Here is a 17377-nt window from a genome sequence, read left to right on the forward strand (position 1 = left end):
ATAGGAATGTTCCATGATAAATACTGTGTGCTGGATCCTTTACAGGACCATCAGCTGATGTCCGTTCCACAGCCTCCCGCCAGCAATCTTGCTGTTTGCAGTTACGGGCTTTCTATTGATGTTCCCAAGATTTCTCTCCCTAGATTTTCTCAGGTCTCCCCATTCTCCACCATCCCCAGCATCAATTGATGATTCGTTCGAAGGTATGTAGGTTAATTGGCTGGGTAAATGTAAAAATTGTCCCTAGTGGGTGTAGGATAGTGTTAATGTACGGGGATCGCTGGGCGGCACGGACTTGGAGGGCCGAAAAGGCCTGTTTCCGGCTGTATATATATGATATGATATGATATGATCAGGGGTTATGGGGAGAAGGCCGAAGGAGAATGGGGATTGGCTTGGAAAGATAGATCAGCCATGACTGAATGGAGGAGAAGACTCAATGGGCCGAATGGCCTCATTCTGCTCTTACAACTTATGAACATGAATTGTTGGGCCTTATTTTCAGCCAGGAACATATAGACAATAGACAATAGGTGCAGGAGGAGGCCATTCGGTCCTTCGAGCCAGCACCACCATTCAATGTGATCATGGCTGATCATTCTCAATCAGTAACCCATTCCTGCCTTCTCCCCATACCCCCTGACTCCGCTATCCTTAAGAGCTCTATCTACCTCTCTCTTGAATGCATTCAGAGACTTGGCCTCCACTGCCTTCTGAGGCAGAGAATTCCACAGATTTACAACTCTCTGACTGAAAAGGTTTTTTCCCTTCTGCGTTGTCAATAGCATTTTTCAACTAGTTAATAGACATGGTTCTAAATAGAATTACAATCTCACAGAGTGCCCTGACTGAGAGATGACCATGCTTGGTGAGGTCCACTAGGCTTTGATGATCTGTTGAATGTGCATTGCTTCAGGGGGTATTTTTTACTAATGCGGGGATGCTTTCAACCTGTCTATTTCCTCATGATTTTATACACCTCTAAAAGATCTTCTGTGCTGTTCTCACTGGCCAAACCTCTCCCCACAGCTCAGTCCTTCAGGTCCAGGGAACATCCTCGTGAATCTTCTCCGCAACCTTTCCAACTCCAGTGTTTTTAAGATTGCGAACCTTAGTGGCAATTCTGAATGTTCTGGTATAGTAAATGGAGATGTATTGTGATTCTATTTTTCAACCAATTCATCATAAGATCATAAGATCACAAGTGACAGGAGTAGAATTAGGCCCTTTGGCCCATCTAGTCTACTCTGCCATTCAATCATGGCTGATCTATCTCTCCTTCCTAACCCCATTCTCCTGCCATCTCCCCATAACCTCTGATACGAGTGCTAATCAAGAATCTATCTATCTCTGCCATAAATATATCCACTGACTTGGCCTCCACAGCCTTCTGTGGCAAAGAATTCCACAGATTCACCACCCTCTGACTAAAGAAATTCCTCCTCATCCCCTTCGTAAAAGAACGCCCTTTAATTCTGAGGCTGTGACCTCTAGCCCTAGACTCTCCCACTAGTGGAAACGTCCTCTCCACATCCACTCTATCCAAGCCTTTCACTATTCTGTACGTTTCAAGGAGTTCCCCCCTCATCCTTCAAAACTCCATCGAGTACAGGCTCTGTGCCGCCAAACGCTCATCATATGTTAACCCACAAAATGCTGGAGTAACTCAGCAGGTCAGGCAGCATCTCAGGAGAGAAGGAATGGTTTCGGGTTGAGACCCTTCTTCAGATTTGGTAAGTCACGACAGATTTTCCTACTTTTTTCATCGTAATGTTTACGACTTGGCCTCCACTGCCTTCTGAGGCTGAGAATTCCACAGATTCACAACTCTCTGACTGAAAAGGTTTATACCTCATCTCAGTTCTAAATGGCCTATCCCTTTCAGGGGGTATGGGGAGAGGGCAGGAACGGGGTACATTGTGAATGATCAGCCATGATCACATTGAATGGCGGTGCTGGCTCGAAGGGCCGAATGGCCTCCTCCTGCACCTATTGTCTGGTGTCTATTGTCTAAAAAGGAACTGCAGATGCCGGTTTATACCAATGATGGAGACAAAATGCTGGAGTAACTCAGCGAGTCGAGCGACATCTCTGGAGAAAATGGCTAGGTGACGTTTCCTGTCGGGATCCTTCTTCGGGTGATGTCACCTATCTATTTTCTCCGTAGATGCTGCCTGGCCCGCTGAGTTACTCCAGCATTTGGTGTCTCATCCCAAAAAAAGATTTATTCTGTAACTTCAACAGTGTTTCTCCAGCTCAGGCTGGAGTGAAATGTGGATTTCTCTCTTTTTAAGAGAAAACCAGTGCTGACCCATTAATGTCTTTGCTGTTTGTGATTAAACCTGAGGACATTTTTGAAAATGTATAACATAATAATTTGGTGTTAAGACTCCTGAATTCTTTCTCGCCCACTTACTGCAATATAGGTTTCCCACAGTGATCTCAAGAACGTTAATTCAGCATTAGTCATATCCTTCCCTTGTTTAAGTTATTCTTGTGGTTCTGTTTGTCAGTGGAAGGAATCTAATTTTAATTTGATGGCCAGTTCCTGAATTTCCGAAATAATCTCTTTAACGTTTAATTGGAGAAAAGGAAAATCTTTGTTTGACCAGGTCATATAAATTTTCAAAGTAACAACTAGTCTCATTCATTGCCCATTGCAAACCAACACACCTTCTGGCAGCAGCAGAAGGAAATTCCAGTCACAAATTTACATCCTGTTTTTACTCTTCTTGAAGTTTGGTGACATTTCTTCTCCTCTTCTTAGACGGAAAGTACACAAAGTGTAGCAAATAACAGTTGGATGCAGAGATTGCTGAATTTCATAGCCTCAAATCATGAGAGGAGCAGATCGGGTGGACGCACAGAGTCTCTTGCCCAGAGTAGGGGAATCAAGAACCAGAGGGCACAGGTTTAAGGTGAGGGGGACATAGGTTTAAGGTGAGGGGGACATAGGTTTAAGGTGAGGGGGACATAGGTTTAAGGTGAGGGGGACATAGGTTTAAGGTGAGGGGGACATAGGTTTAAGGTGAGGGGGACATAGGTTTAAGGTGAGGGGGACATAGGTTTAAGGTGAGAGGAACATAGGTTTAAGGTGAGGGGGACATAGGTTTAAGGTGAGAGAGACATAAGGTTAAGGTGAGGGGGACATAGGTTTAATATTTAATAGGAATCTAGGCGTTCTATGCACACAAGGGTGGTAGGTGTATGTAACCAGCTGCCGGAGGAGGTCGTTGAGGCCGGTACTTTTGCAACGTTTAGGAAACATTTAGACAGGCGCATGGTTAGGACAGGTTTGGAGGGATATGGGCCAAACGCAGGCGGGTGGGACTAGCGTAGATGGGACATGTTGGCCGGTGTGGGCAAGTTGGGCTGAAGGGCCTGTTTCTACACCGTATGACTCCACGGTACTATATTCACGACAGTATAACCTGAATATATCAGCATTCAATAATGATTTATGTATTTTAAACAACAAATTGCACATTTGTATAGCAACATTAAGTTAGTTAAAATATCCCAAGCTTCATCAAAGGAACGCAGTCAAACACAATGTAGAAAATGCAGATGCTGGTTTACATAAAAAGGGCACTCAGTGCCGGAGTAACTCAAAGGGTCAGGAGCATCTCTGGAGAACATGGAAGGTTGTGTTTTGGATCGGGACCCTTTAGCTTTCAATTTAGTTTAGTGTAGAGATACAGCGTGGAAACAGGCCCTTCGACCCACCGAGTCCACATGAACCAGCGGTCCCCACACACTAACACTATCCTACACACGCTAGGGACAATTTTACACTTACACCAAGCCAATTAACCTACAAACCTGTACGTCTTTGGAGTGTGGGAGGAAACCGAAGATCTTGGAGAAAATCCACACGGTCACGGGGAGAACGTACAAACTCCGTACAGACAGCCCCCGTAGTCGGGATCGAACCCGGGTCTCTGGCGCTGCATTCGCTGTAAGGCAGCAACTCTACCGCTGCGCTACCTCCTTCAGATCCTTCTTGACTTCGTGTTCTTTGCAGTCAAACGCACTGCATACACATGTGAGAGGATGTGAATAAACGTTTTGGAACACAATAGATTTTTTAAAGGGAGTCGTACAGGAGAGAAAAAACTGTAGATAGAGGAATCGAGACACAAGAGACTGCAGATGCTGTAAGACAAAACAATAGACGATAGACAATAGGTGCAGGAGGAGGCCATTCGGCCCTTCGAGCCAACACCGCCATTCAATATGATCATGGCTGATCATTCTCAATCAGTACCCCGTTCCTACCTTCTCCCCATACCCCATACTCCGCTATCCTTAAGCTCAACAACTCAAATCTGAAACAAATAATTTACACATACTTCTCAATTTGGCAAGTGACTCTCTGTGTGAGAAGGAACTGCAGGTGCTGGTTTACACCGAAGTTAGACCCAAAATGCTGGAGGAACTCAGCCGATCAGGCAGCATCTCTTGGGAGACGGAATGGGTGACATTTCGGGTTGAGACCCTTCTTCAGGTTGTTTGGGAAATCTGTCTATTTGGGAAGTTTGTACGTTTTTACCCGTGACCTGTGTAGGAAGGAACTGCAGATGCTGGTTTACACCGAAAATAGACACAAAATGCTGGAGTAACTCAGCAGGACAGGCAGCATCTCTGGAGAGGATGAATAGGTGACGTTTCGGGTCGAGGCCATTCTTCAGACTGAGAGTCAGGGGAGAGGGAGACACAGAGGTGTGGAAGGGTCAGGTGTGAAAAATAGAAATCAAAGGGGATGTGGTTGAAGGAAAATGTGGACTAGATCACTGTTAGCTCGGGGAAGGTGACAATGAAGCACACAAAGATTACATTTAGTCAGGAGGACAGTCGGACTGGTTGGAGAATTAGGATGGGGAGGGATGGAGAGAGGGGGAAAGCTCAGTCTGAAGAAGGGTCTTGACCTGAAACGTCACCCATTTCTTCTCTCCAGAGATGCTTAAAATCACTCATTCCTTGTACCACTGCAGTAAATAATTTCTCCATCTGTCTTTCAGCCCTTAATATCTCTATTTTTTTCCTCTCTCTCCACTTTCTGAGCTCCAACCTAATTTAAGTTTGGATCCGATACAGTGTGACTCACATCCTTGGCTTTACTCTGAAACTGAGCGGGGAGGGGGTTTGTACTTTGTGGGGACCTGTTAGGGGTGTACAGTGATGTGAAGTAAGCTGGGCGGGTAATAAATAGCCTAGTGTCTGAGCGATAGTTGATCAGTGCCGACTCGATGGGCCGAAGGGCCTGTTTCCACACTGCATCTCTAAATTAAACTAATCTCCACTCAGTGTCGAATGCATCCCAACTGTACCCAAGTGACTTGTTCACTTTCAGCACAGCTAATCTTTGTTAGTTCCCCCTTCTCCCCAACTAAGGGCCCACGCATTATATCTCTGCCTCCATATCTAGCTTATCCAACACTTTGAATCCTGAAGAATCCTGAATCCTGACAGTCTAAAGAAGGATCTCGACCTGAAACGTCACCCATTCCTTCTCTCCAGAGATGCTGCCTGTCCCGCTGAGTTACTCCAGCATTTTGTGTCTCCTTTGAATCCTTCTCTTTCTTGGTCAAGACACAGGTACAAAATACTTTGGTGTTATTCCAGCCTTTCTCTCTGAATCCATGGGCCGGCACGGCGGCTCAGCGGTAGAGCTATCGTCCTACAGCATCGGAGACCCGGGTTCGATCCCGACTACGGGTCCTTGTCTGTACGGAGTTCGTACCTTCTCCCCATGACCTGCATGGGTTTTCTCCGAGATCTTCCGTTTCCTCCCACATTTCGAAGATGCACAGGTTTGTAGGTTAATTGGCTTGGTACAAGTGTAAAGTTGTCCTTAGTGTGTGTAGGGTCGTGTTAATGTGCGGGGATCGCCGGTCGGTACGGACTCGGTGGGCCGAAGGGCCTGTTTCGGCGCTGTACCTCAAAGCTAAACTAAACTAAAAGCATGGAGAGATATCCTATACACCCAGAATAAAAAATGAAGTGGATTGATGCACTCAACGGTTTAGGCAACTGCACAGTGGAAAAGGGTCCAGATGAGAGAGGTTTGACCTCCCTCCCAGCACCCTCTCCTCTTAAGCTTTTAGACCTCTGTCTACCTGCTGGATATTTCCAGTGTTTTTTTTTGCTTTTCAGTAACCTTTGTGCTTCGTTTCCAAGTTAGTTGTTCCCTACTGATGGCGATACTACTACAGTACTGCCAGCCTTTGAATTGTTCACCAGGTAATGTCACGAGTTCCCTGTCGTTTACACTATCTGCTCCACTGGAGGTCTTCGTCAGAAAAGACTGAGCTATAGGCTTCTTCTGGCAACAACATTGCAGGGCAGACTCTGGATGTTTGGATTTGGAACACTTAATTTTTAATAGGATATCCATTAACTGTCAAAATTTAAGGATTTTTGGCTTTTTCGACCAGGGATTTATTTTTAATATGAAACATATTTGCGTCGAGAGGGAATAATGAAAGGAAAAATGCTTCTGGCATGCTATGCAATGTCTCATGTGTGCTTTTACTGCAGTGCTCACCTTTGTAGGAACATTGATTGCTTTTAAAAGTAATTCATTACACAAATTCTGAGGTCAGATATGGTAAGTTGTCAAAAAGCGGGATCTTTCCTATTTATGTGTAGGAAAGAGCTGCCGATGCCGGTTTAAATCGAAGGTAAGACACAAAACGCTGGAGTAACTCAGCGGGACAGGCAGCATCTCTGGAGAGAAGGAATGGGTGATGTTTCGGGTCGAGACCCTTCCTCAGTCTGAAGAAGGGTCTCGACCCGAAACGTCATCCGTTCCTTCTCTCCAGAGACGCTGCCTGTCCCGCTGGGTTACTCCAGCATTTTGTGTCTACCTTTTTCCCTATTTAGTTTAGTTTAGTTTAGAGATACAGCGTGGAAACAGATCCTTCGGCCCACCGAGTCCGCGCCGACCGGCGATCTCCGCACACTGGCACTATCCTACACACACTAGGGACAATTTACAATTATTCTAAGCCAATTGACCTACAAACCTGTACATCTTTGGAGGAAACCGGAGAACCCGGAGAAAACCCACGTAGGTCATGGGGAGAACGTACAAACTCCATACAGACAAACAAGTCAGGATCGAACCCGGATCTCCGGCGCTGTAAGGTAGCGACTCTACCGCTGCACCACCGTGCCGTTCCTGATTACAATTTCCTTGAAAGTGTTTAAACTGGGCGGCTGGTCTTACTATATTAAACATCACGCTTCAGAGAGGGACAAAAAGTGCTCGAGTGACTCAGAGGGTCAGGCAGCCCCTCTGGAGAAACAGGATGGGTGACGTTTTCGATCGGAACCCTCCTCCAGTCTATCTCTGGTATAAACCAGCATCTGCAGTTCTTTATTTCTAACATTCAGGCTTCAGATGTGAAATAAGTGGATACATTAGTACGCTTTTACATTGCAGTTTGCTTAACTGCATTTAAAGTCCGTGATTCCATCTGAGATACCACTTACTTGCATCTTACTTGACAGGTGTATGAAAAAATATATCCTCACAGCGAAATTTACCACACATGCAAACACTTTGTCTGACAGATGCCATGGATGCAGGGAATAGGTTTGCACTTTTACCAGTTCACTGTGTTCATAGTTCACTCCGCTTCCATTACGCTGAGGCCTGAAATGGGGGCGTAGGAAGGAACTGCAGATGCTGGTTTAAACCGAAGATAGACACAAAACGCCAGAGTTACTCAGTGGGACAGGCAGCATCTCTGGAGAGAAGGAATGGGTGACGTTTCGAGTCGAGACCCTTCTGCAGACTGAGAGTCAGGGGAAATGGAAAAGAGAGAAATAATGACAGTGATATAGAGAGAAATAGAACAAATGAATGAATAGAACAAATGAATGAAATGCAAAAGAAGTAATGGTGATAAAGGAAACAGGGGGTCCCTGTGGTCTTTTGATACAGGTGCAACATAAACCTGCACCTTTCCAAATGAAGTTATAGTCCTGCCTGGACCATTCTTCCTGGAAGAAGGCAGTCCTTTTCAAACACAGACCATAGAATGCCTTTCACTTAATATTCGTAATACAATCTTCAACGTGAAGCAAAATTTCAATTTCAATTTTGATCTTCTCAGCACGTCCTTGCTATTGAGGCAGTGCAGCGGAGGTTCACGAGGTTAATTCCCTGGGATGGCGGGACTGTCATATGAGGAAAGATTGGAAAGACTGGGCTTGTATTCACTGGAGTTGTGAAGGATGAGAGGGGGATCTTATAGAGACGTATAAAATTATAAAAGGACAGGACAAGCTAGATGCAGGAAAAATGTTCCCAATGTTGGGGGAGTCCAGAACCAAGGGCCACACAGTCTAAGAATAAAGGGGAGGCCATTTAAAACTGAGATGAGAAGAAACTTTTTCACCCAGAGAGTTCGAGAATTTGTAGAATTCTCTGCCACAGAAGGCAATGGAGGCCAATTCACTGGATGAATTTAAAAGAGAGTTAGATAGAGCTCTAGGGGCTAGTGGAATCAAGGGATATGGGGAGAAGGCAGGCACGGGTTACTGATTGTGGATGATCAGCCATGATCACAATGAATGGCGGTGCTGGCTCGAAGGGCCAAATGGCCTCCGGCTGCACCTATTATCTATGTTTTTATGTTTCTAAGAATAGATTCTGATTTCCTGTCAGAAACAGTGGGGTTTTCTACTGGGGGTGGGCGGCCTGGTGGTTCAGCGGTAGAATTGATGAGACCCGGGTTCAATCCTGACTACGGGTGCTGTCTGTACGGAGTTTGCAAGCTCTCCCCATGACCGCGTGGACTTTCTCCGGGGGCTCTGGTTTCCTCCCACACTTCTGGTACGTACAGGTTTGTACGTTAATTGGCTTCATTGAAAATTGTACATTGTCCGTAGTGTGTAAGATCGTGTTAATGTGCGGGGATCGCTGGTCAGTGCAGACTCGGTGGGCTGAAGGGCCTGTTTCCACGCTGTATCTCTAAACTAAACTGAATACCTCCAAGCAAGGACCCTGCCGACCCAAGACTGTTCGGCACAGGCAGCTTGCTTTCACTGGCAATGCTGGAAAGCATCTCGTTGAAGTAATATTCATCTGCACCAATGTATTCACTTAAAGCTGTGCCACCTTTCAATGTTTCAGCAATTTTTAGACAATAGACAATAGACAATAGGTGCAAGAGGAGGCCATTCGGCCCTTCGAGCCAGCACCGCCATTCAATGTGATCATGGCTGATCATTCTCAATCAGTACCCCGTTCCTGCCTTCTTCCCATACCCCCTGACTCCGCTATCCTTAAGAGCTCTATCTAGCTCTCTCTTGAATGCATTCAGAGAATTGGCCAAAAGTTTTTCTTCATCTCAGTTCTAAATGGCCTACCCCTTATTCTTAAACTGTGGCCCCTTGTTCTGGACTCCCCCAACATTGGGAACATGTTTCCTGCCTCTAACGTGTCCAACCCCTTAATAATATTATACGTTTCGATAAGATCCCCTCTCATCCTTCTAAATTCCAATGTATACAAGCCTAGTCGCTCCAGTCTTTCAACATGTGACAGTCCCGCCATTCCGGGAATTCGTCCTCAATAGCAAGAATATCCTTCCTCAAATTTGGAGACCACAACTGCACACAATACTCCAGGTGCGGTCTCACTAGGGCCCTGTACAACTGCAGAAAGACCTCTTTGCTCCTATACTCAATTCCTCTTGTTATGAAGGCCAACATTCCATCAGCTTTCTTCACTGCCTGCTGTACCTGCATGGTTCCTTTCAGTGACTGATGCACTAGGACACCCAGATCTCGTTGTACGTCCTCTTTTCCTAACTTGACACCATTCAGATAATACTCTGCCTTCCTATTCTTACCACCAAAGTGGATAACCTCACATTTATTTTGTTTTGATTTCTTTAGCCCTTGATAAAATAATCAGAGTTTTTTGCAATAAAGAAAAATAAAACATACTTGTTGATGTTTGCAGTTCAGTGTCATTTGGTTCTTTGTACCTTTTCATTCCTCTAGTTTTCCTCTCCCCTGACTCTCAGTCTGAAGAAGGGACTCGACCTGAAACGTCACCTGTTCCTTCTCTCCAGAGATGCTGCCGGGCCCGCTGAGTTAGTCCAGCATCTTGTGTCTAACTTCAGTGTCCGTGTGTCGCTGTCCCTTTCAGCATATTCCGCTTTTTGTTTATTCCTTTTCCCCCCAAAAAACGATTGCACATTTGCAGAAAACCTATCTTGACGTGGCTCGGTAGCTTAATGAGGAAAATTGGGAGCAGGTGCAATCACTGCTAAGTTGTCCTAAACTTAATTAAAACGGCCTCAAAAGCAACAAGGTGCCTGGAAATCCAAGTGGAAAGTGAGCAGTTTATTTCCTGTAACTTTGATCTTGGGTGACAGGGGTTATGGGGGGGAAGGCAGGAGAATGGGGTTGAGAGTGAAAGGTAGATCAGCCGTGATCAAATGATAGCACCGACATGATGGGCTGAATGGCCTAATTCCGCCCCTTTGTCTTATGGTCTCATAAATGTGCAAGCTTGAAGATTAATTGGCCCTGATGTGTTGGGAATGATCTGAAAATGGAATAACATAAGAACTAGTGTGAATGTGTGATCGATGGTTGGTATGAACTCGTTTGGCTCAAGGACAGTTTTCCATGGTGAAACATAACATAACCTAACATAATGTACCGTTAGGTAACATTCAATACAACACCATGCAACACAACGCAACTCAACTCAAGTACAAATATTGCAAGTTTGAGATGAAAACATAACATTTACTGAGGTACTCAGTCGGTCAGGCAGCATCTGTGGATAGAGAAATAGCTTAAGTCAATGCCTCTTAATTAGGCATGAAGCAGAAAGATTCTCATGAAAGATCTTTGCCCTGAAATATTAAATATGTTTCTAACTTCACAGATAATGCCTGACCTGCTGAATATCCCATCACTATTTATACTTTATGGGCAGGTCCATGGTCAATTAGTCAGGATCATTGATGCGACATCATTCTATATATGATTTGAGGTTAATTGCCGGAATGGCAGACTGTCATATGAGGGAAGATTGGAAAGACTGGGCTTGTATTCGCTGGAGTTTAGAAGGACGAGAGGGGATCTTATAGAAACGTATACAATTATAAAAGAACTGGACAAGCTAGATGCAGGAAAAATGTTCCCAATGTTGGGGGAGTCCAGAACCAGGGGGCACACAGTCTAAGAATAAAGGGGAGGCCATTTAAAACTGAGGTGAGAAAAAACTTTTTCACCCAGAGAGTTGTGAATTTGTGGAATTCTCTGCCACAGAAGGCAGTGGAAGCCAATTCACTGGATGAATTTAAAAGAGAGTTAGATAGAGCTCTAGGGGCTAGTGGAATCAAGGGATATGGGGAGAAGGTAGGCACGGGTTACTGATTGTGGATGATCAGCCATGATCACAGTGAATGGCGGTGCTGGCTCAAAGGGCCAAGTGGCCTCCTCCTGCACCTATTTTCTATGTTTCTATGTTTCTATGTAATTGATTGCCCCAAGCAACAATTAGGGTTGATTTTAATTTTCAGCACTTAATCAATAACCTTTGGTGTAAAATCAGAGCGTCTTGGTGAATTATTTAACCAGCAAATGCATAAACATCATTTTAGTTTAGTTTGGAGACAAAGCGTGGAAACAGGCCCTTCGGCCCATCAACTCTGCGCTGACCAGCGCTCACCCATACACTAGTTCTATCGTACACACTAGGGACAATTTACCGAAGCCAATTCACCTTCAAACCTTCACGTCTTTGGAATGAGGGAGGAAACCGGAGCACAAAATCCATGCATTCACACGGGAGAACGTGCAAACTCAGTGCAGACAGTGCCCGTAGTCAGGATCGAACCTGGGTCCCTGGCGCTGCAACACAGCAACTCTACCGCTGCGCCACCGTGTATTCTACTTTGGCTAAAAGTTAAATCAGGCTGTAAGCGTTCGTGTCAGAGAATAGATTCTCGCTGAGAACACTTTCTCTGACGCGAATTCTTACTGCCTGATTTAACTTTTAACCAAAGTAGAAAACACGGTGGTGCAGCGGTAGAGTTATAGACAATAGACAATAGACAATAGGTGCAGGAGGAGGCCATTCGACCCTTCGAGCCAGCACCGCCATTCAATGTGATCATGGCTGATCATTCTCAATCAGCACCCCGTTCCTGCCTTCACCCCATAACTCCTGACTCCGCTATCCTTAAGAGCTCTATCCAGCTCTCTCTTGAATGCATTCAGAGAATTGGTCTCCACTGCCTTTTGAGGCAGAGAATTCCACAGATTCACAACTCTCTGACTGAAAAAGTTTTTCCTCACCTCAGTTCTAAATGGCCTACCCCTTATTATTAAACTGTGGCCCCTTGTTCTGGACTCCCCCAACATTGGGAACATGTTTCCTGCCTCTAACGTGTCCAACCCCTTAATAATCTTATACGTTTCGATAAGATCCCCTCTCGTCCTTCTAAATTCCAGTGTATACAAGCCTAGTCGCTCCAGTCTTTCAACATATGACAGTTGCTGCTTTGCAACACCTGAGACTGAGATTTCAATGTTCAATGGTTTCTTTCTCATCATGTACAGGTGCCCAGGTACCTGGGTACAGTGAAAAATCTTTTTGTGCACCCAACTCAGCAAGACTATCACCATACATAAGCACAATCCCCTGGTTTAACCGTAATGTACAGAACAGCCCTCTGAGGCTGGATGCAAAGGGCGGCGGTTAATGGCGGTGGATAAAATCATGAGAGGTCGTGGCAAGTTAAATTTAAAGGTGCATTTCCTTTAGCAGATGTTTCAGTAGCTCGAAGCATGAAGTTCTGTTATCTGGAGGAGAAGTTGTGAATATCATATCATTCCACACTTGATAAGAGATCTAGAATGTAGGGGCGCAGCGGTAGAGTTGCTGCATCACAGCCCCAGAAACCCGGGTTCAATCCCGACTACGGGCGCTGCCTGTACGGAGTTTGTACGTTCTCCCCGTGACTGGCGTGGGTTTTCTCCGAGACCTTCGGTTTCCTCCCGCACTCCAAAGACGTACAGCTTTGTAGGTTAATTGGCTCGGTGTAAATGTGAAATTGTCCCTAGACACATTGCCCGTGCGGGGATCGGTGATGAATTCGGACTCGGTGGGCCGAGGGGCCTGTTTCTGCGCTGTAGACAATATACAATAGGTGCAGGAGGAGGCCATTCGGCCCTTCGAGCCAACACCGCCATTCAATGTGATCATGGCTGATCATTCTCAATCAGTACCCCGTTGCTGCCTTCTCCCCATACCCCCTGACTCCGCTATCCTTAAGAGCTGTATCTCTAAACTAAACTGTCTGAAGAAGGATCTCGACCTGGGAACCTTCCTTGTCCTCTCTCCATCTCTCCAGAGAACCCGTTCCTTCTCTCCAGAGATGCTGCCTGTCCCGCTGAGTTACTCCAGCCTGTTTGAGTCCATCTTAAACTAAACTAAACTAAACTTGCAGGCAGGAAGGTTGATGGCGACAGTCGGCCATCGCCACTTTTAGCCAACGGTCGGTACATTTCGAGCTAATGACCAGGACTGGGCGGGAAAATGGCGTTAACCTAAACTCCACTTTTGGCAGGAATGAACACAACGGGCCAAGCGATCTCCTACCGACCGGGCCATAAATCTCCACGCCTTCCACGGCAGATGTAACTCTCGTAAAAGGGAGCAATTCTTTCAAACTGGCAACATCTTCAAAGAGGTAGTTGGAAGACTCGGTAATGTTTATGTGCAAACTGAAAAGCGAACCATAAATCATAACAACCAACTGCGTTAAACAATCAACATGTTCCACAGTGGTGCAGCGTAGGAGAACGTTCGGATCATCACACCTGAGACAACTCTTTTAAAAAAAAGCTAACAGTTTATTCACACACACACACACCTGCTCTTTCCCCCACAACCCTGTAAAGTGTTTCCATGCCCAGTTTATATCAAATTCCCCTTTTGACTGATAGTATTAAATCTGTTTCCACTACCCTTTCAGTCAAGTGCTTTCCAGATGTCAATAGCTCACTGCGTTAGAAAAAACCCAAAATCAGTTTATTTCATTGGAGTGAAATGTTACATATCTGCTTTCTTAAACGTTTTTATCAAAATAGAACGATTTGCTTTATCACATTCCTCGGACAAAATGAAAACGGCGTGCTTCCCGAACAAGGAACCAAGTTCAAGAGTGTTGTTATGCATACATAGGCTTCAGAAAACTGGGTGATCAGCAGATCGCTTCCTAAGATGGACACAAAATGCTGGAGTAACTCAGCGGGTCAGGCAGCGTCTCTTGAGAAAAGGAATAGGTGACGTTTCGGGTCAAGACCCATCATCAGACTGATGGTATTGACCCGAAAGGTCACCTGCTCCTTCTCTCCAGAGATGCTGCCTGACCCGCTGAGTTATTCCAGCGTTTTGTGTCGATCTTCAGTGTAAACCGGCATCTGCAGTTCCTTCTTACACACATAGGGGGAAAAATAACTGCAGATGCTGGTTAAAGTTGAAGGTAGTTTAGAGTTTAGAGATACAGGCCCTTTAGGCCCACTGGGTCCGTGCCGACCAGCAATCCCCACACATTAACACCATCCTATAGCCACTAGGCACGATTTTTTTTTTTTTACATTTACCAAGCCAATTAACCTACAAACCTGCACGTCTTTGGAGTGTGGGAGGAAAATGAAAATCTCGGAGAAAACCCGCGCAGGTCACGGGGAGAACGTGCAAACTCCGTACAGACAGCACCCGTAGTCGGGATCAAACCTGGGTCTCCGGCGCTGCATTCGCTGTAAGGCAGCAACCCGACCACTGCGCAAACCGACTGAAGTCTGAAGAAGGGTCTTGACCTGAAACGTCACCCATTCCTTCTCTCCAGAGATGCTGCCTGACCCGCTGAGTTACTCCAGCATTTTGTGTCTACCTTCCTTCTTACACATGTTGTTTCCTAAGCCTGCTTGAAAAGGATGCGTGAGTTTTGGTTCTTACTGAAAATTCCCGGCATAATCTACATTGTTGGGTGGAATCAATAAAGCAGGTGGAACGTTAATGTAATTTGAAGGGTTGAAAAATTCTGCAGGACCAATCAAACAACAGCCCGTGAGTGAATGAAATAATAATCCACTGGGCAAAACACTAAGTGCTGGATGAACTCAACGATGCAGGCAGCATCTGTGGAAGCAATCGATAGACGACGTTTTGAAATGGGACATTTCTTCAGACTGAAACGTCACCCAACCCAACCCAAGGGGTTGGACACGTTAGAGGCAGGAAACATGTTTCCAATGTTGGGGGAGTCCAGAACAAGGGGCCACAGTTTAAGAATAAGGGGAAGGCCATTTAGAACTGAGATGAGGAAAAACTTTTTCAGTCAGAGAGTTGTGAATCTGTGGAATTCTCTGACTCAGAAGGCAGTGGAGGACAATTCTCTGAATGCATTCAAGAGAGAGCTAGATAGAGCTCTTAAGGATAGCGGGGTCAGGGGGTATGGGGAGAAGGCAGGGACGGGGAACTGATTGAGAATGATCAGCCATGATCACATTGAATGGCGGTGCTGGCTCGAAGGGCCGAATGGCCTACTCCTGCACCTATTGTCTATTGTCTATTGTCTATAGTCACACTGTATCACTCTGTGCCTCTGTGCCTCTTGAAGTTGATGTGTTGTATGCAGCAGAAATGGGCAGGAGTAAAGACCTGAGCGACTTTGACAAGGGCCAAATTGTTATGGCCAGACGACTGGGTCAGAGCATCTCTGAAACGGCAAGGCTTGTGGGGTGCTCCCGGTCAGCAGTGGTGAGTACCGACCGACAGTGGTCCGAAGAGGGACAAACCACAAACCAGCGACAGACAGGGTGTTGGGCGCCCAAGGCTCATCGATGCGCGAGGGCAACGAAGGCTATCCCGTCTGGTCCGAACCGACAGAAGGTCGACTGTGGCACAAGTCACGGAAAATTTTAATGGTGGTCACGGGAGGAATGTGTCACAATACACAGTGCATCGCATCCTGCTATGTATGGGGCTGCACACGGAGGGCCAACAGCATATTAGGCAGGTGGTCATAATGTTTTGGCTGATCGGTATATATATATATGTATAGATATATATATACCGATCAGCCAAAACATTATGACCACCTGCCTAATATGCTGTTGGTCCTCCGTGTGCAGCCCCATACGTAGCAGGGTGCGATGCACTGTGTATTGTGACACATTCCTCCCGTGACCACCATATGGAAGTGTGTCTATATATATGTATATATATATAGACACACTTCCATATGCTTCTCCCTATCAACCCTCAACATATTCAAAGGTATTTGTTGAAAACAACTTGTGATATCTCAATGAGCAAATGAAATGGTCTTTCAAACTCTTTGAGAGTATGTTTTTAGGATCCCAGTAACAGTTATTGAAAACATATATTGGATCACTTGGGTCGATTCGTGATCCATTCCAAGTTAACTAGTTTCAAAAATGAAGAAAATAAACACCAGTGCTCAAACTAGGGAGCCCAGCGGCTCAGCGGTAGAGTTGCTGCCTCACAGCGCCAGAGACCCCGGTTCAATAGACAATAGACAATAGGTGCAGGAGGAGGCCATTCGGCCCTTCGAGCCAGCACCGCCATTCAATGTGATCGTGGCTGATCATTCTCAATCAGTACCCCGTTCCTGCCTTCTCCCCATACCCCCTGACTCCGCTATCCTTAAGAGCTCTATCCAGCTCTCTCTTGAATGCATTCAGAGAATTGGCCTCCACTGCCTTCTGAGGCAGAGAATTCCACAGATTCACCACTCTCTGACTGTAAACGTTTTTCCTCATCTCATTTCTAAATGGCCTACCCCTTATTCTTAAACTGTGGCCCCTTGTTCTGGACTCCCCCAACATTGGGAACATGAATCCTGCCTCTAACGTGTCCAACCCCTTAATAATCTTATACGTTTCGATAAGATCTTCTCTCATCCTTCTAAATTCCAGTGTATACAAGCCTAGTCGCTCCAGTCTTTCAACATACGACAGTCCCGCCATTCCGGGAATTAACCTAGTAAACCTACGCTGCTCGCCCTCAATAGCAAGAATATCCTTCCTCAAATTTGGAGACCAAAACTGCACATAGTACTCCAGGTGTGGTCTCACTAGGGCCCTGTGCAACTGCAGAAGGACCTGTTTGATCCTGACTAGGGGCACTATCTGTGCGGAGTTTGCACGTTCTCCCTGTGACCACCCGGGCTTTCTCCAGGCGCTCCGGTTTCCTCCCACGCTCCAAAGACGTAGAGGATTGTAGGTTGATTGGCGTCTGTAAATTATTCCTCGTGTGCAGGATGTGAAACTGGGATAACATCGAACTAGTGTGAGGGTGAGCGGC

At 45.8% G+C, this 17377-nt stretch overlaps 1 protein-coding gene across 1 annotated transcript in view; it reads right to left on the reverse strand.

The window, feature by feature from the left end:
* Positions 1 to 17377, reverse strand: part of LOC144608288 (astrotactin-2-like) — a 908904-nt gene that overhangs the window by 17161 nt on the left and 874366 nt on the right. The window contains exon 21 of the mRNA XM_078425904.1: positions 13647 to 13767. Coding sequence (XP_078282030.1) covers positions 13647 to 13767 — 121 coding nt within the window. The remainder of the gene's footprint in view (positions 1 to 13646; positions 13768 to 17377) is intronic.

The sequence above is a fragment of the Rhinoraja longicauda genome, chromosome 31, assembly GCF_053455715.1.
Source record: "Rhinoraja longicauda isolate Sanriku21f chromosome 31, sRhiLon1.1, whole genome shotgun sequence".
Classification (NCBI taxonomy): Eukaryota; Metazoa; Chordata; class Chondrichthyes; order Rajiformes; family Arhynchobatidae; genus Rhinoraja; species Rhinoraja longicauda.